Below are 27,176 nucleotides of genomic sequence, written 5' to 3' on the forward strand. Positions count from 1 at the left end.
CACGCACAAACACATGCAAGCACACACACAGGCACGTGCGCACAGCACCATCAGAGAAGTTTTCATTCTTCCTCGCACATCTGTTGATGACTCAATCTCTAACATTTGCCTGGAGGTCTCTTTTACGCACAAATAATTTACATTGACAAACCGTTCCTTACATTCCTCAAAATCATATTGTGTGTTCTATAACTCATTACTACAGTTTTAACTCCTTCACAAGTGTGGAGTTGTGGAATCTGCACACTGCTGACCCACCTAGCAACACTACATTAGCTTCTGGAAGAACCACCAAACGATCAGAAATCAGCAACCCAGAACACTTACTGTTGTGGACTGGCAAGACAGCCAATCCACAATGACAGGTAAGCCGAAAGGCACGCGTTTAAGCTCACGCAGACTGGCGTGAGGTCTGGAACAGTTAAAGGAATAGAGACTAGCAAAAAAGGTACGTAGCTTCTGGAATACTTAACTTTAATCCATAATTGGTGAACATCGGTCTGACGGTACATGCATCACAAGATAAATAGCAGTTGATAATGAAGCCTTGCTAGGTCATAGCAAATGACGTAGCTGAAGGCTAGGCTAACTATCGTCTCGGCAAATGAGAGCGTATTTTGTCAGTGAACCATCGCTAGCAAAGTCGGCTGTACAACTGGGGCGAGTGCTAGGAAGACTCTAGACCTGCCGTGTGGCGGCGCTCGGTCTGCAATCACTGACAGTGGCGACACGCGGGTCCGACGTATACTAACGGACCGCGACCGATTTAAAGGCTACCACCTAGCAAGTGTGGTGTCTGGCGGTGACACCACACTTACAATCATTAAAGAGCATGAAGCTATAGTTTTCTCACGTGGGTATTCGAAATGTTAGCAATATCTTCAGCAAAGTCCACATATGAAGGAATTTTATAGTTACTATCCTAGAACGGCTTGTGTGGCACTGCACTTTCAGTCAGAACAGCAATCCAAACACTACAGACAGTTGTTACAAACCAAATATTCTACAAGCTAAAACGGTAAGGAAAGCTCCACATGTGTGTATGAAGGCAACAAAAGGGTGTGCATTTTGTAGTTCAGAGGCACACTTACTGTACCTTATGAAGAATGTGCCACGTGTGTGTGTATGTATGTGTGTGTGTGTGTGTGTGTGTGTGTGTGTGTGTGTGTGTGTGTGAAGACCTGCTCTGCACAATAATACACAAAGTAAATCATGCCCTGGTTTCTCAGTGGTTTAGCTTCGAAACTTCAGTACAAAAATGAAACAGGAACATTTTCTTCGCACAATAATAAAATGGAAACATTTTCTTCTGAAGATGTGGCTATCCCATCGCCTGGACCAACTGCGATTTCCCCATACTTCAACCTGTGCTCAATCCATTGGTTGGTTTCATCACAGCAGTGCTTTCCTGTGCTCAGTTCTATTCAATATGCACTGAGGCCTATGTAATGTAGAATTGACAACTAGATGTCACCAGAGGCAGAATGGCCAGAATAAAAGGAGGCGGGAGTACTGTGTTGTCAACAGGAAAGCAGTAACTGGGTCGATCAAGTAAGCTCTGCGACTTCGAACAAGCTCCCAAGGTTCCCTGTTGGTGATGTGACTGTAAAGTGGAAACTTGAAGGAAGATGATGATGATGATGATGATGATGATGATGAAGATGATGATGATGAAGTCCCATACTCCAAGGAGCATAGGGAACGGTGCACAAGACCCGCACCGCCGACTAGGCAAGGTGCTAGCAAAAGTGGCTTGCCATTGCCTTCCTCCGACCGTAATGGGGATGAATGAATGATGATGATGATGACGATGACAACGACACACCACCACCCAGTCATCTCTAGGCAGGGAAAATCCCTGAACCCCCCCAGGAATCAAACCCTGGACCTCGTGCTCGGCAAGCTAGAATGCTACCCCAAGACCTTGAGCTGCGGACTGATGATGATGATGATGTCCCACACTCCATAACAAAGTATAGCGGACCAAGCAGGAGACCTACACCGCTGTACTACACAAGGTACTAGTGGAGGTGGTTTGCCATTACCTTCCTCCGACTGTAATGATTATCATGAAGACGACAACACCAAATCATCTCGAGGCAGGTGAAAAACCCTGACCCCGCCGGGAATCGAACCCTGGACCCCGTGCTCGGCAAGCAAGGATGCTACCGCGAGACCACGAGGAAGAAGCACAGCCTAAATTGAGACCAGGCAGACCTATGTGTACTGGATGGGCAGGGACCACTGACCATTCCAAAGGGGTTGTAAACAATTGTATGAAGACTAACTGGTGAGCTACACAGTGCTACCAATAACCCAAATAGCACAATGGGGTGCAATGGTGGAGCAACTGCTCGGAAGTCACACATTTCTGTAGTCAATGGTAAGCGACACTTGCGATAGTGTAAAGAGTGACGCCGATGGATATTGAATAAGTGGAAACTTAATTATTTGGACTGGTGATTCTTGCCATACCCTGTGGCAATCTTGTGGAATGACTCAGGTTTGGTAAACACCTGGAGAATGTTACCTGCCCTAAGGTGTAGTACCAAAGGTGAAGTATGGGGAAGGCCACGTTACAGGATAAGGGTGTGTTTTTCATGGTTAGGGTACAGTCCTCTTACCAAACCTAAAGAAACTCTGAACTTGGAAGGGTATGAACACATTTTACAGCAATATGTACTGTTCAGAGGCAATGGCTGGTTGTCTCAGAACAACAACCCATGTTGTCATACAGGCAGATCACCATATGTAGTCAGCTCCGGACAATAGTTAACCTCCGGTAGATGAAATATTTGCCATAATGGCATTTTCCTAATGTAAAAATCAGTCACTTTGATCTCTTGGCAATCAAGTTCCAGGGAGACTTGATATCATCCACAAAAGATTATTTTTATTATTTATTAATCCCTTTAACTCCTTACGTGGAGCATATGACCACAGAAGATAATCATCTCAAAATACGCTGTTTAGGACCCTAAAGGATTCTGGCACTAAAGCTGTCATACAACCTATTCAACTGAAAGGCAATGATTTGACTTTTTTTACGACTTATGTAAGCAGCATAATAGCTCAAAAGCAGTACTGCTACTGAAGATTTAATTTGCACCAGACAAAGCTGGATTTAGGTACTTGTGTACCAAACACAATGGTCCAACAACTTTGCTTGATCAGATGGTAGGTAGCAGTAAAACATGTTCGAAGGACAGCACACTAACACAGAATTAATACCTTGACCAACTGAGATCAGTATTACGTCCCTTATAACAGTTTGGAATCACAGGGATCATCTGTGCGAACTCATCATTTCTCAGTGAGGTATTAAAACTATGTATTAATGCCTGCATCTGCTATTGCACAAGTGTGCACCACACATTTACAAATGCTTTGGGAACTCAACTCCATTGATGGACTGCACATTTTTAAGCCAACTATTTACTTTTTTTTCTTCTAAACCACCACTACTATTTGCAGGAATGTATGAGATTCAACTACATATGTTGTTATTGTTAAACTAAATAGAACTTACTAACGGTCTTAGACAAATTTGTTTATTTCCAAATAATTTTAAGTGAAAGCACAGACTGTAAATTCCCTCACATCTGAATCATTTCTAATTTAAGATACTAACATTAGTTATACAGAATCCACAACAAAAAATATTAGTTTCTGTAGTATAACAAACCTGTCCAACAACAGTGTAGCAGTGTTATTGTCATCCTGGCAGTCAAAAAAGTATTTTTCACGTGTCATGGAAGAGTTCCTTACTACACTCACTATTGTGCAAGAGACTAGAGCGCTTCATTTACCAAGTAGTCTTTCGACAGCCCTCAGTGAAACAAATTCTAAGTTTACAGCTTGCCTTATTTTCAACCGCAAATTCTTGTATTCCAGTAACACCTTTCTCCTCTGTTAGCTCAACACTATTACATTTTGAGCCATTTGCCAGGATGAAACTCAGATACTCACGTGTTGTGGGAACATCTGTTGTCCGGGCACGTTCGCAGCCATGCTGACAACAGGTGGCCCGCGATTAGTCATCCGAGTTGCTGGTGCTCTCGCATTGAAGTATGTCGGCTGCAAACACCAAAAATTAAGTTAAATATCTGGCCGCAAGTTTGTTGAAATTACAGTTTTGGGAACATTTGATTTAGCATAAAGTGGCATCGTAAATAGCTGGAACAAACAGGCACACTGTTATAGCATAAGGGACAGAAATCATCAAGTTCACGTTCCCAGCCCAAATACCGTTACTGCTAGGTGAGCTGAAGTGGACATTCTTCAGTTCCTCAATATGTGACAAGACTTCTAAACACAAAATGATTTAGTTTGGGTTTTGAAAAGAGTCTAAAGCATCTGCACAAAGTTCAATCTGCTGATAAAAATATTACTTACTGTATTATTATTTAGCACTGCATCATACACACACAGATTTGCTCAGAAACAAACAGTACACAAAAAATCACACTGATCAGCAAACAGACTGGGCCATTCGGTGTTACGGGCCACGGTACAAGTGAACAAGGAACGAAAGGCACACTTCCACCGAAGAAAATCAGAACGATACTTCACACGACAAAACAGGGCAGCACGAGTGGGACTAGAAATTGCCTAATATTAAGTCCTGACAAAACAGTGAAGCAGCCAGAACACACAGTCCGATATGAACGTAACTTTGATTACAGATGAAACACACTGTAACAAATAGAAAGCAGTCACACTGCATTAGTGTCATTCACGTTTAGTGGTGTCACTAGGCCCTTTAGAGCATATAAGGGGTGTCGACAGTAATGAACCATCACTGTGAAGGTTACAGATGCCATCTGAGAACAAGTAACGGACTTCCCGAATAATCCCACACCATTAATCAGAAACTAACCACAGCAACAGGACTAGGGAACCAGTGTCAGCTGCACAGGCTGCCAGTAACATCACAACAAATGGCAGTAGTAGGAATGGAGCCGTGACTGGGAAGCATGCACTGTCAACTAATACCACTGCACTGTACGTGGTGACAAATAGCTGTTCTGCACAGCCCCAAATGACCACTGTCGGCAAGTACGGCAGAAACCTGGGGAGAGGTTATACTCTTCCAACATTCTGGACGGGGGTGTTAATCCCGGCATTCGGTGGGGAGAGCAGTCGCATATAACTTCATGTCGAGGCCGGCACCGAACCGAGAATCCGACAGCACAGCAGCACGTCACACACATTCCGTGTCCTCGTGCCCCCTGTCGAGCTACAGTAGTGTGGCAGCACTTTTCGACAGAGAAAACAGTAGCCCACACGTGCCACTTGTGTCTCCGACCGTCTGCACAATGTCGAGGAACTTGCACAGCAAGTGACATCCTCGAGCTCGTCCCCGAAAAGAAGCGCAAAACCGGCTCGGATGTCAACTCCGTACCAGTGCCGGTAGCCAGGTTATCGAGAACCAGTAATGACAGCTGTGGATCACCTCACCTCGGAAATGATATTCCTCCATGGCTGTTCCCAACTGAATCGATGCACGCATCCAGGCCAAAGGGGATGCTATGTCATACTGCTAAGTTGCCTCATTCTGCTAAGTGGTGTGTAAATTTTACTCCGATTACATCACCAAAATAACATACCGTAACCCTCAGACAGCGAATTTTCATTTCGTTTCCCTCTCCTTCTGGGTGCTTCACATTTTTTGTCAGGTATTGTAGTGTTTACTGTATGGAAAGAATTCCAGAGACGTGAATTGCAAAGACCTTGCTAACTAAACAGTACATACAATGATCCCAATTTGCCTAACAAGTCATAACCAGCAACTATTGTTCGACGACTATACTCAGCTGTCAACTGTTCTCATTTCTTTGTTTCCCTTCATTTAATCACTTCAAGAATGAGCAAAAGCCAAAATACTGTTTTATATTTTTCAAAATGTTTCTCAAGAAATTCTTCACGAAAGAAATAGTACATCATGTTTGTAACTTTAATACTGCTAAACTACTATAATTGGTTTTCTACTAATTTTATTTTACAGGTTGATTGAAGAAATTATTTTATGCGGGACAGCACCAACTTGTGAAATGCTGTCAAAAATAAAAATGGACAAGGTGGCTGACTGCCGTATTTTGAATTAATTCGTACTAACACCAGTAAAATCATTTCTGTTCTGTCTAATAGGACTTCCTGTCATGTGACTTAGAACATATTTTGGTTTATGAAAAACTATTGGCAAATACCTACAACAAGCTCTGTAATTAGATTACTGACTACAGAAGCACAGTAAGTCGATTAGACTAGCAAAAAATGGTTCTGTGCACTGTATCGATTTGATGAAATATCGTAAAAATAATGTACAAACAATTTAATATGAGACTAAAGATTGTCACTATTAAGGAGAGTATGTATTTCAGTTGATAAAATAGAGGACACTGATTTCAATCTTAAAGATTGCTGTGAAAAAGCCAAAAAGCATTCTAAACAAACATTTCTAACATACAGCATGTATATTCCTGTCGCTGATTTACCAAGAAAGAAAACTGCACTTCGCCAAAAACTCAGCCAAAAAATGAATTACAAAACTGCTATTTAAACTTAAAATTTTATGTATCAAAGCTGGTTACAAAATGAAAACTTTGAAAAATTTTGTAGTCGAGTCTGCATAGGTAGATCCCTCACAGTTGCAGCAGACTGGGAGAGGCAGCTTCACGTATCGACCTCTACCAATAATGCAACACAATTTTGTAAACCTGTATCTCAACATCCGAGTGCTGTCACAGCTCTGTAGACAGCTACTGTTATCCCCTCCAGCCATTAGCACTTCACAGTTGAAAGCTGGCAACAGAGATGCGAGTTGTCAGGGACAATCTTAAGCCTTTTCGACTATAGTTGTAGAAAAATATACTCAAATGCCTACAGCTTATACCAGAGTTACAGAAATAAATTGACGAGTTTGTTTTCCAACATAATTGAACTGCACCATTTTAATCCAGACATCCAATATAACAGAAATATCAGAATCACGAGGGTGAGTTGGAAAATAAGTTTCCCCTGTCGACTGTGGGAGAGTTGTGTGATAAGGGTGAAAGACGACACGGCAAGTGAAAGTGCACGTGCAAGACACTGATACACCACTGGGTAGAGGCCAACCGCGATCGAGCGGATAGCGCTGTCGCAGTGCCTGCACAAAGCGGAGGACAGCTGCTCAGTCTTTTCCCAGAGCTACGGAAAGAAGGTGCGTTTTGGAGTCGTGGTCAAAGGCGGAAGTAAGAGCTGTTATCTGCTATTAATGGGCATGTGGAGTATCAGGCACAGAAATTCATAACCACCTTGTTGAGGTGTGGGGGTCAGGTGTGATGTTGAGGCAAATTGTGCGGAGATGGTGCCAGCAATTCAGCGATGGACGTCAGCAAGTGCAGGACATACCGAGACCTGGATGGACGTGCACGGCCACTACAGATGCGTATGTCAAGAAGGTGGATGACACGATTAAAGTGAACTGGCGCTATCACCATTGATCGAGTAGCGGCAGAACTTGGAAATCGGATATGAGCGAGCTCCCAAGATCATCCACGACATTCTTCGATACAGGAAGGTGGCAGCATGATGGGTGCCCTGCCAATTGACCCCGACACACACGGAACAATGCATGGCGTTCAGCCTGGAACAGCTTGTGTGCTACCACGAATCTGGCAATGACCTTCTGTTTCGGATTGTGACGGAAGATAAAACGTGGGTCCACCATTACAACCCCGAATCAAATGCCACATCCGTGGAAAGCAAACGTCCATCATCACCTGTCCGAAAGACGTTCAAAAGCACTCCGTCTGCAGGCAAAGTGCTACTCACCGTTGTCTGTGACACCAAAGTAGTTTTGCTGCTGCACTTTCTGGAGGATGCAACCAGCAATGCCATGCGGTACTGCGCCACTGTCAAAATTAGCGATTTGGAAAAAGCTGCCTGGCGTTCTCAGATGGATGACAATGCGATACCACACACGGTGCCGGCGACGCAAAACCATATTGCAACTCTTGGTTGGAAGCACCTACACCATCCGCCTCACAGTCCGGATCTCGCACCAAGGAACTTCAATCTGTTTCCTGCTTTGAAGAAGACTCTCGAAGGAAGGCGCTTTGGTAGCAATGCTGACGTCAAACAAGCCGTTCAAAGCTTCTTCCGTATGCAATGCCCTGATTTTTTACTGGATGGCTTTTTTAAGCTTATAAGTGGTATGACAAATGCCTATATACTTGGAAATTATGTAGAAAAATAAAGTAATGTCTTATCTTACATGTCTCATTCTCTCTCTTTTTTTTTTTTCCTTTCACACACAACTCTGACCACAGTCGACAGGGGAAATTTATTTCCAACTCCCCAAGTAGAATTTTAGATCACTCAATTCCGAGAAGAAATACACCTGTCACCTCAGATGTTAATCTTAGTCTATCTTTTACGATTCTATCAAATATGATATGCTCTTGACTAAACCACCACGCAGTTTGATAGAATTGGTCCAAATAATTCAAAGGACAGTGCTTTCTATTGCTGGCGCTGTGCTGAAACGTTAGCATAACAGTTGAAAAGTCCTGTATGATCTACAAAGTGTATACTGACCTGTGACTGGTTTTGTCTAGTCGCATTCTGCACTTGAAAGCCTGAAAGTTGGCCAGCTGCAACAGAAAGAAACCAAACAATCAGGTAGAATAGCACACAACAAAAGCAACCTAACAAGCTTGACTTCTCACATCAAATCAACTATATATAAGTAGGTGACAATAACCAATATTTTTCACTTATTCCATTAACAAAACCAGTCAGTGACCATGTGGCTCAAGATATTAAAAATCTAGTGGAGGGCAGAATTATTATAAATAGCTCAGGAGTATAAAGAATTTGTTATACTTTACCACTTTTGATTTCTTAAAGTGGTCAAACATAAAGTAATTAAGAATGTTGTTGTTAACCCAATTAAAAACATACAAGCAATACCTCTGTGCAAAGCTTACTGGCTCACTAGTAATAGTCAAGACTTCTAAAAGCATGAACTGAATTCATATCATTACCAGTACTGCTCATCACTCATACTACAGTACATGTCCCACTTAAGCTGTACCTGAACGAACTCGCTGACCGAAATAAAAAAGGTACTGTTATGCAACACAGTAGAGCGATCATTCCTTAACTTCATATTAGGTTCCGTGGGATATTCGAGATACATGTGAAAAACTAATTTTCAGTTCACAAATTGTAACTGTTTATTAGCGTAGTCTCTAGGTATTTATCTAGCGTGCAATCTTCCAGCTTTCAAAAAAATTTATCTATTATTGAGAAACAACTCAAAAACATGGTTTTTAGGTAATAACACAGAGCCGTGGATTCAAGTTGGCTGTGTACAGCAAATGGCTGTAACCTTTACAATATATACCAAAGATCCTAATCTTTAACAGCACCAAAAATTTTGCTCGATATCTTTTCCCCTTTCCAAGATACACAGATGTTCAAAGTTGCTCTACTTGAACATGTAAAATACCCATGTCATAGACAGTGAGAGAGAAAAGGTAGTTTATTGACAAATAATGTAGAAATACACTGTTAATTTCTGTGTTATCAGCAGGAATATAAGAACCCTGTGTTGTACTGAAGCACATGCAAAATTTTTATGCATTTTAAAATCCAGTCTGAGGTATGAAATTAATTTTGCATTATTTCAATTTCGCATGTGTAAAATATCAAAATTTTACTGATTCAAAGTTTGTTTCACATAACTGAATGCCCTGATGAACCAGGGAAAAGAAAGGAAACAGCAGAAAAATGCTGCTATCGGAGCACAAAAAAGTCCAACATGCTTTAGTTTAAGAAGACTAACTAGACAGTGGGGTACCAGCTGACTCACTTTATCTTCTTCAGCACCTTCAAAAATATTTCCAAACATTTTGGTACGCAAACATATTCACTTTATTTATGCAGAGAAAGACAGAGGCAGTGAGAATGACTTAAAACAGTAATAAATACTGGAATATAGTAGGCAGTGGTTGTGATAGTATATAGTAGGCAGTGGAGACAATCAGAAGATCGACAAAGTGACAGAAGAACATAGTTGACGGTTAAGAGCTGTGCTAGGCAATGAGAAAGAGAAAGTGGAAATGGGTGAGAGCAAATGATAATGAGAGGCAGAGAGTATGACAATGACAAGGAGGAGAGGGCTATCAATAATGAAAAAAAGACAACAGCGGGAAGAGACGAATGGCTGTAGAGCCACAAATAGGTAATGACAACGAGTTGGGCCGAATGTGTGTGTGTGTGTGTGTGTGTGTGTGTGTGTGTGAGAGAGAGAGAGAGAGAGAGAGAGAGAGAGAGAGATAGAGAGAGAGAAAGAAAACAGTTAAGAGGGAGCAGACAGATACAGCAAATGAAAGCAATAGACTAATTAGACTTTTTGCACGCCAATAGGAGCATTCTTCTGCTGTTCCCTCCATACTTAACCAATTACTGCATATTTGTATCTCTCATGTGGGCACTAGCTGACAAAATATTTGGGATTCCTACTAATATTACTCGACACTTCATTAATATCCATTACATTCACATTCTGTACAGAGTGACAACCACAATTACAACAGTATCAGCCTCGGCACAGAACTGTCACAATTGTTACCAAATGCTTATCTTTTTGTTGTGTGCTACTCGATACCTTTTCTTATTCCGAAATGAGCTAAGAGACCAATCCTGGTCCACGACAGGGTTGAAGTACGATCCTCACTACACCGGTAAGGATCGGCAATCCCCACAGTCGTGTGTCACAGTGGCAGCCTATGAACACTAACGCAAACATCCTCAGCTGCCAAATGTTTTGAATAATTATGTGAGAAGACGTTTCCAGGGTACTATGCTGCAACTCTAGACTACCAGGTGATCCCATACACACACACACACACACACACACACACACACACAAAACCTAAAGGACTGAACTTGTGTGCACTCCACAGGTAATATCCAATAACAGCTGAGAAATTCTTTGCGATTCTCTTTTGTAAGACACTCATTATTAGAATAAGTACAACACTATTGCAGTATGTATTTCATTTTTTTTTTTTTTTTTTGCCAAAACAAAGCTGCATATATAGTGGGAAATAGGAAATCATTAGCTGTGTCTGATGTAAAATATTGTTACAGCAGTAACGTAACTTTGAAATAATGCGTATCTTAACATGTCCCACCTTTAAATTGCATGTTGCTTTCAGTGAACAACAAGAGGCCACCAAGTCCCACAGACAGTCTAAATTTGCTGCCCCCACCTCCCTCCAAGTGAGGGTCTTGTCTTGAAAGCTGACATACTGATAAATGAATTCTGCCAATAGAAACTGGACACACTCAAAATGTGAGCTTTCAAACAGAATGGAAAGTATCTGCACTTGTGCATTTCATAGATTCTGCACCACTCCAAACAAATCACTTATGGAGGAAGGCAGAATATGGCATCTTTGTGCCATGACCATATAATTGTTCTCGTCAAACACTGAACAGAAGCAGCATGTTCTTAGCATCAGCAGCAAATACTGCTGCAACAGAAGCAAATTTAATACAGCACCAAATGAAATGTAAGGTGCTTTAAATACTAGGCTACAAAAAGTGCAGGAAATCAGGCAAAAAATAAAAACTGTTCTCAATACAACAACAACATTGAACCCTATGGCCATGTAAAAATAGGTAATCTGCACCCCCAGATGTCAATTTCAAAATGTATATTCATCTGTTTCTTGAATCGTGTAAATAAGCACTAATGGTAAACAGATGGTCTGCTTCCAAAATAATAAAAAAATAAATAAAAAACTAAACTCCGTCCGAACAGGTCTCTGAAGACCCGACAACACTTAACTTTGGTGATCTCACGCGAACCATGTTAACACTGCAGCAAGGCTGTTGGCCCTATTTCCCCCAATATCTCTGCCAAACTTTCACACATGCAACATTTCAATATTCACAGGAGCTCTACTGTAAGAGATGCTGATGCAAGAATATGCTGATTTTTACACACATTCTCAGGAGAAATTTCTCGCTCTACAAACTGTGACGCAAACACACCGTCGGCCCTTCCAGAATATTGTGGACTGAACAAAATACTTGATAATATAACTTCAAACAATTAAAATCTCAGGTGAGTGGTATGTCAGTTTTGATGCTCAAAGCTACTGTAGTGGGCTTTTGTGCAATGTGGCTATTTATGTATTCTAATTACTGCTTATTGGCCATCTCTATCCCATTACGGTGGTATTCATTATACAATTTGGTATGCGGATGTTTAGTACGTGCTTCCACTTTTAGGTGCTTGAGGCATTCAGAGTATCTTACTCTAAAACTTACACCTGTATTTCACACATACACTGAAAATCACTGCAGGTTTAATGACTTATGGCTATATGGACCAATTTATTTTAAGCTGTGTGTGTTTGTGATAATACACATACGTAATGGAACATTTCTTTTGAAATATCATATTTGTAAAACTTGTCTGCTTACTTCAATAACCGAGAAAGGAATACAGATTGCTGCTAATTTTTTGAGACATCTCATTCACAAGGTGGAAGACGAGCTTTTTTTTCTCCGCCCCGAGTTTCGACTGCTGCATTTTCATACATTATCCAACGAAGTAAATACAAATTCCGCATTGTTCATCTTTGAATGCAGCAGCATTTCAATGTCGCCTACTATGAAAATCCGACTGGCAAGACTGTTTGGGATGTTTGTCAACATGACCAACTCTACATTCTGAATTTTTTCCTACCTGCGAGAAGAGATGGTTGCTAATAGGAACTTTTGTGAATCACACACAGTATTCTCTTCACCATAAGAATAATACGAATATAAACATTTTGCCATGTATTCTTTCGTGTTTGCTGCTCTCTCATTTAAATCCAGTCTGCCTAATAAACTACAAAACTAGTGTGAGACAACAGCAAACGCGGAAGAATATACATATCATGTCATGTTTGTATTCGTATTATTCTCATGCCTAATAGTGATACAGTCAGAAATGAAGCACGGCAATTGACTTGATTTTTAAATCTAAGATGACTAATTTCTGTGCACAATGTAATGTACAAAAAAGGCGTCTGCAAGGATTTTCAAACGGTGATAAATTTTCGCTAAACTCTCGTTCAGAACATCATCCATCATACACAGTCTACGATTTGGTTCTTGTTGATCATTATCATAGAAAGCAGCAGTGTAAATATCAACAAATAGCAGTCCGTTGCCATTGTTTCGATAATGAGACAATTCCTCTCTTTTTTTTATCGTAAGCGGCGGTAGCGCGCACAAAAGCAAGCCCTGCCGCGAGCGGCAACAGGTCGTAAACACACACTATCAGAATGCGACAAACAATGCATGACACAGTACAATAATGCATTTCAGCTTAGAGTGACGTAAACACCTATAACAAAGGGAACGGCACTTATCAGATCAAAGAAAAATAAGCAATCAATTCAAACCAGACGAAGCACATGAAAAAGGAAGGGTACCCATATACGGATGGAGCGCCTGACGCATAGCAAAAGCTACCTGGTAAATCTTAACTGCTAAGCTTACGACTCGAACCAAACTACTGTAGCTGTATCGTCATTCATTCGATCTAAATTGTATCTCATATTACAATGGATCAACTTTGTTTCGATTTGGAGGTGCGGCCTAAAACTTTTCTCTCCCTAGAATTTCAAGTCTCAAATTTCAGGTGCGGCTTAGATTCGGAAAATTTTTTTTCCTTGATTTCGAGTCTCGTTTTTCAGGTGCGGCTTAGATTCGAGTAAATACGGTATTTATCGTGTAAATGTGACCGCAGCCTTAAGCTATACTCTTACAGGATGTGAAAATGCACATGCGCAAGGAGCTGGTGATGTGTGTGCGAGGAATTACAGGTTCCACTCCACTGCACGAAATGAACGATCTAACAGATCAGATCTTTGCCTCGTGGAGAAGAAAGTGGCCAATGAGATACAACATTATTTTTATGGTACAATCAGTACTTAGAATCAGCAATATTGTACGAAATTAAACTTTGTATTTGGTGGGCACGAATATACAATACTTCAAACATCAGCATATTGAGAACCTCTCAAAAATATATCATCTTATTTATGATATGTTCTAATAAAATGATGCAAAACTACATCTCTGAGTTAAAGTCTAGCCTGTATCTGATGTTTTTAGCATTAAAACTCGTGTCATATGAAAGTATACCATTTTAATGCTACAGCGCAATTATGATCTAGTAAAAATGTGCCACTTTGGTACAATTTGTCATAGCTGAGTATCAAATGACGACATTTGTGGGTACTGTGTAATTATATGCGGAGGTCCACTTGCCGTGTTGAACCCATAGCGTAGTTGATAACGTCATGAACTGAGATAAACGTAGCCCGTCTGCTTTTTTTTCCCCCGCTCACCGCTTTTCCTTTCGTAGAAGATTGTGGGTCTTTCATATTAATTTATTTGAAGTATTATCTGCAGTACTTTATGTTACTTATTACAAATGATGTACTTGCCTCAATTCTTGTTGCAAAGGTCAATGACTGGAATATTTCCCCAGTAGCTACAAATCTTTGCTTACTTTCCGACAGACTGGCAGTCATGCTAAGTTATACACTGGAAGTTCTTGCTTTTATCAAACTCTCAACCCTATCTCTTGGTTTTATGGACTATTTCATGTCTGTACCTTACTAGAAAATATCTTTTTAATAATGCTGAGCAGCTCTGAAAAGCTCTCTTCTTCCATTCAAATGAAATTATGAAACTAAGCTATTTCTAAATCTATGTGATGTGTGTTACTTCAGAGTGATGTTAGTCACTGCAACATAGAGAATATGGATACTGTGCACATGCAAATGGACATTAGACACTGTACCTTGACTACACTCAATCCAAAATGAAAACGCAAAAAATTATAGAATTTAGTTACCTAATAACTTCTCCTAGAATGTACCTCAAAACATTGAATGGCATTATGTTATCTAATAACACCATTATGAAATCTAATAACTTCTACTATTATGTACCACAAATCATTGTAATGCACTGATTAGTGTTCCTGGATCACCAATTCACTGTTCAAGCCATCGACGAGTTAAGTACCTTCTTCGAAATTTTCTCTTCTGTTCTTTGACAATTTTTAACACAGTTAATGCTGCTATTTTACATGCATCCATTTTGTGAAGAAACTGTGAGATTTACGCAACACATGCAGCAGAGAACTGTCGCCAATGAGTGCTAAGGTCACAAATCACGAACATGTTTGGTGAGATCCAACAGATTTTTTGTTTCAAAGCACGCAGTTGCAACGAATGATGCAACTTCTGGCATGCTTAGGACCTATACATCAGTAGTTAACTAGCAGAAGTAGCAATCTATCCTTTCCATAATATTCTTGACATTTCAAGCAGACTTTCTATTGTTTACCAGTTACCTACAAATTTAAGTTAAGCGAGAAAACTACACTGGACGTGCCAGCGACGTTACGTTCTGAAATAATGTCCGTGTTGTTGGGGTATAAATACACAATGGTTTGGAACTGAACAACAATATAAAACCATCCTTCACCACACTCATTCTGTGCCATTAAATACTTAAACAGAAATTTAACAATGAAAATCTGTGCTAGAATGTAAAAATATCATGAAAAGGATAGCTGCTACTCGCCATATAGCTGAGACGCTGAGTTCCTGATAGGCACAACAAAAAGACTGTCACAAATAAATGTGATTAAAGGTGATAAAATTTAATTGGACAATCCAGTTGCCATACAATGTGAACAAATTTAAGTTCCATTTACTTGCCACTACATTCAGAAGACAAAATATGTAGTGCTGCTGAAAGAGGCTGAAGTAAAAGGGAGAGACTATATAATCTTCAGCACTAATAATTTCTTCCTCGCTGATGGAACAGAGAGAGGTTCCTTATTAACCTCCGCATATCTATCTACCTGCTTTCTCCCAAGAGGAGATTAGTTCCAAAGCTAGTTAGTATACAAATCACTTCTGTGATATCTTGCCAAATTCTACAGATTTTGTCTCCTGAAGATAAACAATGGTTTGACAATTTTGTCACATAAATTAGTGTATTAGTTTTCTCAACTGGCGTTTCCTTCGACAGTTATATTCGGACGCAGGAGTGGCCTATGGGTCAGAGCACTACACTCTGGTATCCGAATTACAAGGTTCACACCCAAATACATGCAGAGATTTTTCCTCGTTCCACTCCCGCCATGACACTCCTGGCTCCAATCGGCTTGCTAACAAATGAATAACAAGAATCTTGCTCCAGGTAAAAGGTGGCTGAGGTGACAGGCCCATCTCCCTCCCTTTCCTAGTGCCACAGTACAGAAATGTTGTGTTCTACCCACAGGTAGACGAACAGCCATTTCACAGGCTTGCACCACAGACTTTTACCTTACATTTTTTTACAGTTATATTTATTTTTATCAGTCTTTGTAACATATGAGTGTAAAGAAAAGCTGAACAGGTCAACTCATGGCTGTATTTACTTCTCTGTGATGTTTGATTTGATTTATATAATACATGATAATGTTAATTACCTAACATATAGATGTAATGATGTTATCTATACATGTCCATTTTTTCCCTTTTTTAAATTTACAGTCAATGATTTATTTATTTTTATTTTTGTTTTACACATCCAGTTCCATAGGACCAAATCGAAGAGCAAATCTCCAAGGTCATGGAATGTGTCAGTACATGAAATTACAACATAAAAAAGAAAATGTTTATGAACCCAAAAGAAAACAAGCCACAAGTTTACATAAATGCAATCAACAATGTAACACAGGAATCAGCTTAATTTTTCCACAGGAACCCTCAACAGAATAGAAGATAAAAAGAAAAAGACAGGAAAGAAGATAACACTCCTCACCTTCTATTTGAAAGACCATGGACTACTGTTAAGATTCTTGAATTCTTGTGGTAGCTTATTAAAAATGGATGCAGCAGTATACTATACACTTTTCTGCACAAAAGTTAAGGAACTGCAATCCAAATGCAGATTGTATTTCTGCCCATTATCAACTGAGTAAAAGCTGCTAATTCTTAGGTATAAGCTGATATTGTTTAAAGTGGCTTTACTACTTAGTACTTCAATGGTTCAGGAAACTGATTACTATTAAAGGACTATTAAAGGAAAAGTTACAAGTATGACTAAGTACAGGTCTAACATGTGCAGCACAGTATTTTAATATTCTACTAGGTACTCCCCATCATAATCATGAGAGACCTTAATCTTCTAAGATTTAATTACTGACAATCTCCCGCATTTTGCGAGTTATGAGTCCCTGTGGAAACTAAGTTTTTACTTCATTCATCAACAATGCTCAGAAAATAATTGTTAAATACTGTACACATATCTGACTGACTAGTAACAGAAATATTTTTACTACGTACTGACTTTATATCATTGACCTTGTGCTGCTGACCAGACACTTCCTTCCCAACTGTCCATACGGTTTTAACTCTGTCCTGTTAATTAGCTATTCTATTGGCACACTACATACTCTTTACCTTCCTAATAACATTTTTAAGGACCTTTCAGTACTGCAATGGGCTACTGTAGTTGAATTGTGACTAATCTAACACATTTCCCACTTTGTTCTACACAATATCCTTATCCCATTAGTCAGCCATCAAGGCTGCCTTTTACTGCTGCTATCCTGTTTAGAACATTCTAATCGAAAGCAACTTTCATAGAGCATGAGAAAAGTTACCGGAACTATAAACATCCTGCCACTCTTGTTCTTTAACAAGGTTTAAAAACATTCTACTGTCATTGGATTAGCTTTTCAACATAGTTTTTAATTATATAACATTTGTTTGAGTACAGTAACCTTTTAGTGTTAAAATTTGTGCAGCATGGTCTTAAAGGTCATTCGCCCTTTTAGAACAGAATGCCCCTCTACTAATGAATGAATACAAATAATGACTATGACTGTGCTACTTTCCCCTGTATCCTGGTTGTATCATATGAATTTAGTGAGGACAAATAGGGGGAGGATCGCCACTTAAAAGATGCCGATGACAGTGCCCAATCCGGAGTCTAGTTAAAATTACAGTCTCCCGGTGATGAGGCTGAGAGGAAGAGGTCCAAGCACAGGGAAGAAGTTTTACGTCCCGTAATTTATTATCGGAAAGCGTAGACCAATGTGTGTGCCATAAAAGAGCAACGCGACGATATACAACACTCCGTAGATCGGCTAAGGGAACCATGCGAACAGCAGACCAAGGAAGAGACTGCAGCCTTGGCCTCTATATCGCCTGCCTCGTTTCCGCTCATTCCAACGTGCTCTGGGATCCAGAGGAATACCACATAGAGTGCTTAAAAACTCTATTACGAAGGCAAAGAGTATGTGGTATGCAAATACAATAGCTAATTCACAGGATAAAATTAAAACCATATGGTCGGTTGCGAAGGCAGTGTCTACTCAGGAGCAGAAAGTTGACAATATAAAGTAAGTACGTAGTAAAAATATTTCTGTTATTGATAGATTCACATTTATGTACAGTAGTTAATCATTTTCTGAGCATTCCTGGCGAATTAAATAAAAATTTAGTTTCTACAGGGAGCCATATAACTCTCTTGGTAAATGGTTACAATAGAGGGAAACATTCCACGTAGGAAAAATATATCTAAAAACAAAGATGATGAGACTTAGCAAATGAAAGTGCTGGCAGGTCGACAGAAACACAAACAAACACAAATATACACACAAAATTCAAGCTTTCGCAACAAACTGTTGCTCTTTCCTGATGAGGCAACAGTTTGTTGCGAAAGCTTGAATTTTGTGTGTATGTTTGTGTTTCTGTTGACCTGCCAGCACTTTCTCTTGGTAAATGCCTTTGCGAGATTGATGTCAAACTCCTCTGTGGTATAGACAAGGGGGAGATTGAGTCAACAATTAAATCACTGAAGAATAAGGACTCTCATAGGTATGATGGAGTGGCCAGCAGAATATTAAAGAACTGTGCTGCATATGTTAGCCCTGTACTTAGTCATATTTGTATTTTTTCCTTTAGGAATGGTCAGTTTCCTGAACAATTAAAGCACTCAGTTGTACAGTCACTTTATAAAAAGGGAGGAAGGGATATTGCAGCCAATTTTAGACCTATTTCTATTAGCTAACGTAATTGAAAATGCTGTGTATGTAAAGATAATTGATCATTTTATATCACAAAATTTGCTATCAAACGTACAGTTCGGCTTTAGAAGTCATTAAACAATTGAAAACGCTATATTCTCTTTTTTTTCTGTGACGTACTGGATGGGTGAAGCAAAAGGTTTCGAACACTAGGCATATTTTTTTGATTTAAGTAAGGCGTTTGATTGTGTTGATCACAAAATATTGCTATAGAAGTTGGACCATCATGGAATATGGGGAGTAGCTCAAAACTGGATCACCTCTTACTTTAGCAACAGACAGTAAAAGGTCATTATTCACAATGTTGAGAATGGCTGTGATGTGGGGTCTGAAAGGGGTACAATCAAGTGGGGGCTGCCCAAGGGATCACTGGAGGGGCCACTCCTGTTCCTTATTTTATATAAATGATACGCCCTCTAGTATTACGGGTAAGTCTAAAATATTTCTGTTTGCTGATGACACTGGCTTGGTAGATGGCTCTGTTTCAAATAGTGCAGTTCATGGCAAAAGTTCATGGCTTGTAGAAAATAAACTAACACTAAATCACAGTAAGACTCAGTTTCTAACACACAATTCAACAAAACCTGAAGTTTTAATTTCACATAATGGGCATATGATTAGTGAAACTGAACAGTTCAAAGATCTAGGTATTCAGATAGTTAACTGTTGTCGAAAGCCCACAGTCAGGATCTTGTTCAAGGACTTAATGCTGGCATTTTCACTATTCGAACGGTATCTGGAGTGAGCGATCGTTCGACATGAAAATTAGTTTAGTTTGCTTAGTTTTACTCACTTATGTTGTATGGTACTATACTTTGGGTTAAATCTTCCCATTCTAAAAGGATATTTTTGTCTCAGAAATGGGCAGTTCGGGCAATAAGTGGGTAAGTTTACGAACCTCTTGTCAACCCCTGTTCACGAGTACACACACACACACACACACACACACACACACACACACACACACACACACACACACAGTTAATACTCTGGGAAATCAAACCTACATTTGGATTGGACTTCATTAACTCTTGTGCAGAAAGGTGTGCAGTATATTCCTGCTTCATTTTCAGTAAGCTACCACCAGAATTCAAAAATCTTAGCAGTAATCCACACACTTTCAAACTGAAACTAAAGCGTTGTCTCATAGAACACTTCTTTTCTGTCAAGGAGTTCCTAGGAAAATCAAGCTGATTCTTGTGGTACTGCTGACTGTGTTTACTTAAACTTATGGCTTGACTTCTTTGGGGTTCATTAACATTTTATTTTTATCTGTTAATACTTTTATGTTTTAATTTCATGTATTGACACATTCCATGACCTTAATTTGCTCCTACAGAACTTGACGTGTAAATAAATAAATAAATCCACTCACCACCTCACTTCACTGCTACCCCGCCCAGTGTGTTGAACTGCTGGACTCCTGACCTTTGCCAACCTCATTCCACCACCCTCTACAGGCCTCGTACCTGACCTACGTAACACACTAGCATAGCCTGATGTTTACATATCTGCTACATTTAACACACCTTCCGTCATATAAATCAATACTCTGTTGGTTTAGGGGGGTGGGGAGAGGGGGATGGGGAGAGGTGGGAGGGGGGGGGGAGGTTACGGTACCAAACTGCTTGATCATCATTCCGTTGTTCCTGTTAAAACAATACCACAAGGGAAAGAATAAAACAAACTAGACTTACAGCACAATACCAGGACTAAGGAAAAGCCACAAGGATGGCAGAAGGGCGACAAACACTACAATGGACAAAACAGGACAATGAAAGCACAGAGAGATGCAAGAAACAGGTAGAAGGGATTGAAACAAGAGAGCAGATGACCATGGCTGGCTGATCATGAGAACAAAAAGGATAAGTCAGCCACTCTGCAACACATTCAAACCTCCAGCCTAAATGCACTAGAGAGAAAATACAGACGGGCAAGTCAGCTGATGAGGCGATGTCAGCTAAAATTAATAGCTAAAATAACCGAAGATTATGCTGCAGGGAAGCCAAAGTAGCACAGTGCAACAGAATAAGGGCCACTGTCAACTGGGTACAGCACCTGCACCGAGGTGGGTCTTCACGGAGGAGGAGATAGCCAAAAATCAATACTGCAAGATGAATCAAAAAGTGTGTATTAGATAATCAACAAGAGTCCGACAAATATTTTGATGCACATTCTGAATGTAAACTATGAGAAATGAACAGGAGGAGCAACAGGGCAGGACACATTGTCTACTACATAGCTTACAAACCCCAGCATTGTCAGGTTAGTCAGAAGCTGGAAAGTGGGGTGTGGAACAGACAGAGGACACAGTAAACACTGCCAAATATTCTCCATCCCTCTTTGCATGGAGTAAATCATTTCACATGCATGGCAAGCTATACTTGTCACTCTAGAGAGAGAACACTGAAATACTGCTGTTGCCATTCAAAAACGTGCATCATGTATGCAGACACTGTGTCAAAGAAATTGGAAGGCAGCTCTAACAACCACTTTTTCAATCAGTCACTCAACCCTTCAACCTTATTCACACTTAGAAACTGTAATTCATACAGTATTCTACAAATCCTATGCCAGGTACACTGAAAAATGTACTTTCATGGTCAGAAATACTTTCAAGATATATCGAAACTGCCAACTGAATAAGTTATTACAGCCCATCATCAGAGCTCTCCAGGTGTGTCACCATTAAGAGCGATATTTTTATACATACACATTGTTCCTTAAATTTCACCGACAAGGAGGAACTTCAGGGATCTGTAAAGTACAATAGCGAAAGGCAAGGAATTCACAGAAACTTTATCTGTAGATGACTAATAAACTCCTTGAAGTTATGCTTGTATCAGCTAAATGTAATCTACTAATTAGAAGGAAGCTATTTTCAACACTGCTTTCTCAGTTATATTATTTTTAGTCTTCTATTGGTATCTTAAGATTTACATGATCAATATTTACACTGTTCAAAGAAAATACAAAATTAGAAGATCTAATACTTTAACAAGAGTGAGCAAATGTTAGGAAAAGGCCCCCATTACCCCCCCCCCCAATCACTGACATAAAAACATTATCATCGCAAATCCTGAACTCTGATGTCCCATTCCGTGCCTGAATGGAAATCGCTATGAAAGTGTGGTTTTACATTCCGTTCTGCGACTTCCAGTGAAAGTTAATCTTTAGACTGCAAACACAGCATATGCCAGTAAAACTGATTTTTCTTCACGTTTCAATTTCTACCACCTCAAAGAATATTGACATTTCTTGTTACAACAGTTTTAACTTCTGCCAATTAGAGCAGCCGGGCCATACTTAATCTAGAAAATCTATTCACACGAGGCACAGAAGATAGGCCGACCTGACGTAATACAATGTACGCACCTTGTGGCACAGGCTGTGGCTGGAGGTGCGGACCCTTTCCGAGGTCGGGGGGCCCGGCATGGCCCGGGGGCGTCGAGGTGGGCCCCGGCAGCTGCGGGGGTCCCGGAGGTCCACCCGGGCCGGGCGCTCCCGCCTGAGGCGGCCCCCCCTGCTGCGGAGGCCCCACAGCCGCCTGCTGTGGCGGCGCCACGCGGCCACCTCCGCCACCCAGCTGCGGGGGTCCGCCCCCCGGTCCCACGCCGCCCGGGCCCCCCTGCTGGGGTCCCGCCGGCCCGCCGGGTGGGAAGTTGGCGGGGGTGCCCGCACTTACGTGATGGAAGCCCACATCGGTCCCTGTGACAGGAAATTGCCATCAATAATGTCATTCTGTCAAAACTGAAGATTAGTATTCTATACTGGCCTGCTCTTTGAACCACTCAAAATAGTCCACACCAACACAAATGTACTCATAACACATGTAACATAAATCTTTCACAATAAACAAATGGGGCAGAACTATTCAGATTCAAAGTAAGTGATACTCAAGTTAAGAATAAACTTCCAGATATGCATCGTTATTTCCTTCATAAGCCTAGATGTCAAACAAAAACCGATTAATTGAACACAAAAAATTTGATTCAAACAAAAGGCTGTGGCAATCATGTAGGATTTTTTTGACAGTTATTTAGAAATATATCAGTAATGTTGGGAAAACCTGTCTGAATCATTCATAACATAATAGTTTTTTTTAATTACGTACGTGGTTTATTAAAAATATCTGAACTTAATAACAAAATGAAGAATTGTTAATTATTTTAGTAGTATCCCCAGCACCTGTTTACAGCTAGTTTACCTACAAAATGATTATTGGACATAAATCACAGAATTTACAAGACTGAGAAATGGTATTCCTTCATTAATCTAATGACTACAGCAATAATTAACACACACAAAACAGACTTTTTTTATTCAAATTTTCGTCTTAGTTGTACAGTCTCCATAAAAATGGATATTTTGATGACAACAGCCCCCAGTTAGAAGTATCGAATTGCATGTGACAATTTCTGGAAGTTGCATATGGCAAGCTCCATCAAATGCCATAAAACTATTAAATATAAACTGCTAGAATGGATCTTGCATTTTGCCCCCATACGTATTATATTCATCCATGAGAAAGGTTCTAATCAGAATTTTTGGGTCTAGCGTAGCAGGGGATACAACCCGTCGGCTTTGGACAATGACGTCACAAGTCGCCAGAGAGCAGTTTACCATTTTCGCTTTTGCTGTTATGTTTCAGTTTCGATTTTTACTGATTGCTTAATAAAGTGGATCTGTTTATTCTATCTCGTGAGATTTTTTTTTAAAAACCCTAAAAACACTTATCAGCTACTGAAGGGAGCTACAACACTAAGAAGAATCGCGTCTCGTTTGGCGACTTGTGACGTCATTGTCCAAAGCCGACTGGTTGTATCCCCTGCTACACTAGTGCCGAATTTTTGGCAATTTTACTCCCACAGAATTTTAATGACAATATCATGGGAAACTTATGTAACAGAAGTAATGATTCAGATCCTGCACTATTCAGCAAATAGCATTTAAAAATATATATACTGAAATGCACCAAGTCAAGTAGCCTATGTGCAACATGTAGGTCGTGCACTTTCTCCCTCCCCCCCCCCTTCCTCCCAATTCTGGTGAGAGATTCTGCTATACAACTGCTGGTCCAGTCTATGTATTAACAAATTTCTCTCATGTCAGAATAGCATTTAGACCAATTTCTTCAATCGCATGCACTTTTTACAACAAACACGAAATTGCATATGCCTGACAAAATCATTCATGTGTACTAGCATGTGAACTAGGTCTGTAAACATAAAAGCCTAATGTAAGGGAAGCTGAAGATGCGACATCTATGAACAAAAGCTTATGATCATATATCTGAAAATGTGCTTTACCATGCAAGAAATGTGAATAATGCAACTATAATTAACTGTGCTAATATCTTTCATTTTTACAAAACAAAACAAGCAAGTCTTCAAAAGATAAACAAAGAATAACTACCATGTGTGTTCTCAGGCTTTTAGCAGTACAACACTAGAAATTGACATTCTAATGCCCCAAAATACAGAAATTAAACAGCTTCAGAACAATGCTGTGCTTAACAATAACTGATTATGGCAATTTACATCCATAGAAATATCTAGGATAGTCATAGCTTATCAGCTGATGTATCAACCTCTGAATACCATTAGGCCACGAACAACACTTATGACAATTTCTTCCCACTTAAAAAAATCAGAACTACCACTATTTATAAATTATATGGCATCTCCCTCATACAGATCACCTTCTGAACTGTACTTGAAAAAAGTAAACAGTCTAATATTATTACTATTTCCAAAAACACAACAGAATTAGTTCCGATAAGGAAACTGACCTTTGCAATATATTATAAATTATCGACTTTACATATTCAATGTTTCAATAAAAATAATTTTTCATTAGCTCTGTAGATTTGAAAAGTTTCTATAGTTCCAGCAAAAAAAAATTGTGAAACTTAAGTGGGCCCAACAGCAATTTTAACATTTTCATTACATAGTTGATGTTACAATACTTGGATAAGGTCATTTGCAAAAACTGGAACAAAACACATTCAACATCTACCACAATGCCTTGTAAACAAGTATTACAATTCTAGATATCAAAAGAAAACATGCTATATATTGTACACGGAACAGCAAAATAAATGACAAGGGCAATTTGGGGAAATTGCTACCGGGAGACAACTAACACTATAGTCAAAACAACTATATAATACGACAGTTCAAAAGCAACTTTAAGCACTACTTCAGTACTTTCAAAATCCCAACACAAGCAGTGCAGCTAACTCTACACCATTCGTCCTCAAACTAAAATGCGAGTAATGACACGTAGCCACATAATACTCACTTTGCGGAGTGCTTGAACGTAGAAAACTGAGCCCTATTCAAGGCAAACAGGAATCAATCAGGAACAGAACACAGAAACATTCGCATTCTCATTTAACTAATCTAGCCAGTGGCAACATTTAAAAAAGAAACTGCCCATCAAGAAATAAATCAAAAAATGTATCTGCACACAGATAAATACATCAAATTTAATTAGAGCATCACAATCATTAATTGTAAAAAGAAAAAAGATAAAAACGTTAGCTGCCAAAATCTTAAAATCCAAAAAGATTCACATTAATAGTTGTTAAACAGAAAACTTTCACACATGAGAGAAAAATCACTTGCATGCAATGTGTTTGGATTTAAATTTTTGTCTATGTAATTCCGTTCTTATATTACCTTCTAGTTAGACTGAAAGACTACTATACTGACAGTGCAAACATTCAACACTGAAAGATGTTCGTCAGGTATGAGCATTAAGAATCATTTCATTGAATAATTTCATCCATTGTAACAAGTGGTTGGTAAATCAGTTACATAATGTGTTTTTCTTAGCTAAAAACAAGTATTATGTTCCTATAATGGTAGCACTGATACCAACATGGCATCAATTACACGACCTACGACAAACGATATCTCAGAGGTTGGGTTTCTATGGGAAGAGCGCCCTAAAGTCACTAACATAGCAACAAACTGCATAACATTTATCAGGGTCATTATTTACACAAAGCAGCTAATAAGAAGGCATTAAGCAGCAACTAAATCAGGTACTTCCAGTGCATAAATACTGCAGTCTTTCTCTATAATTAACTACAGGGTAATTTTTAATATCGCCCGTCCAATAGCTGAATGAATTTGATCATTTTTGAAGCAGCACACGTGTAACATTCTTTACTGTGTTATTTTCCGGCTTAGATTAGTTACTGCTCGGGTAAGTCTTAATATCACTGCCCGACGGAAATGAAAATAACTTCGTTGATTTAAAAATATATGTATTCTGTAACCACACATTGCGCAGCTGAATAATAATGTGCTGCCTTAGGACATCGGCTTCAAAGTCGTGAACTTGTTCGGAGTAATCCAATAACACGTTTGGGCCGTGAGGTACTGCGCTTGCACGACCATGCAGACCTGCCACAACTTTAATGCGTGTACGGCATACTTCCACATATGGTTAGCCCCGAGATCGTGCTGTCAGAAGGTTTACTCTCGTCATGTCTTCGTAATTTCGGTTACTACTGGCGTGACCGGTAGCAACAGCTTTCATGTTAAGAATGGCGTAGTACATGGGCGGCAACGATCTGATGTATGTTGGGCGTGTGTGAGAGAACAGAACATGAACACAGAACACGAGATGAAATTAACACTAGCGATCACAATCAGTTACATGCGTGCAACCGCAGGAAGTATCATGTGAGCACTTGTCAGTATATTACTGCACTTAAAACTGGTCCATTATCCAACGACACTTCAAACGAATGTGTGGCGGACACCCACCTAGCCACCCAGAAGTTGTCCACCAATCCATGCGAAGCTACTGCAGAACTATAAATGCTGTCTAGCGCCGTGTTCGATATTGAACCGCCGGCGCATACATGGGTAGAGTGAACCCCTCTTGCCGCAGTTCCAGCGACGATATAGGCGGCAGCACAAGCGGCCTCGGAGCGATGAAGGAGGCGCGCGCACCGACACACACACAAAATGGACGGCGCGCCCGACCACACGCGACT

The 27,176-nt window shown here is 39.9% G+C and overlaps 1 protein-coding gene across 13 annotated transcripts in view; it reads right to left on the reverse strand.

Annotated features, from left to right (window-relative positions):
• Positions 1-27,176, reverse strand: part of LOC126426744 (eukaryotic translation initiation factor 4 gamma 1-like) — a 656,907-nt gene that overhangs the window by 223,129 nt on the left and 406,602 nt on the right. For 7 of the 13 annotated variants that reach the window (XM_050088718.1, XM_050088727.1, XM_050088730.1 and 4 more), the window contains exons 3-6: positions 25,466-25,498; positions 22,538-22,870; positions 8,584-8,639; positions 3,970-4,077 (exon numbers count right to left, since the gene is read on the reverse strand). In XM_050088718.1, coding sequence (XP_049944675.1) covers positions 3,970-4,077; positions 8,584-8,639; positions 22,538-22,870; positions 25,466-25,498 — 530 coding nt within the window. Of the gene's footprint in view, positions 1-3,969; positions 4,078-8,583; positions 8,640-22,537; positions 22,871-25,465; positions 25,499-26,943; positions 27,102-27,176 lie in introns of those variants that run through there. The other 6 variants (XM_050088722.1, XM_050088726.1, XM_050088728.1 and 3 more) reach the window with 3 other exon arrangements.

This window comes from Schistocerca serialis, chromosome 11 (genome assembly GCF_023864345.2).
Source record: "Schistocerca serialis cubense isolate TAMUIC-IGC-003099 chromosome 11, iqSchSeri2.2, whole genome shotgun sequence".
Taxonomy (NCBI): domain Eukaryota; kingdom Metazoa; phylum Arthropoda; class Insecta; order Orthoptera; family Acrididae; genus Schistocerca; species Schistocerca serialis.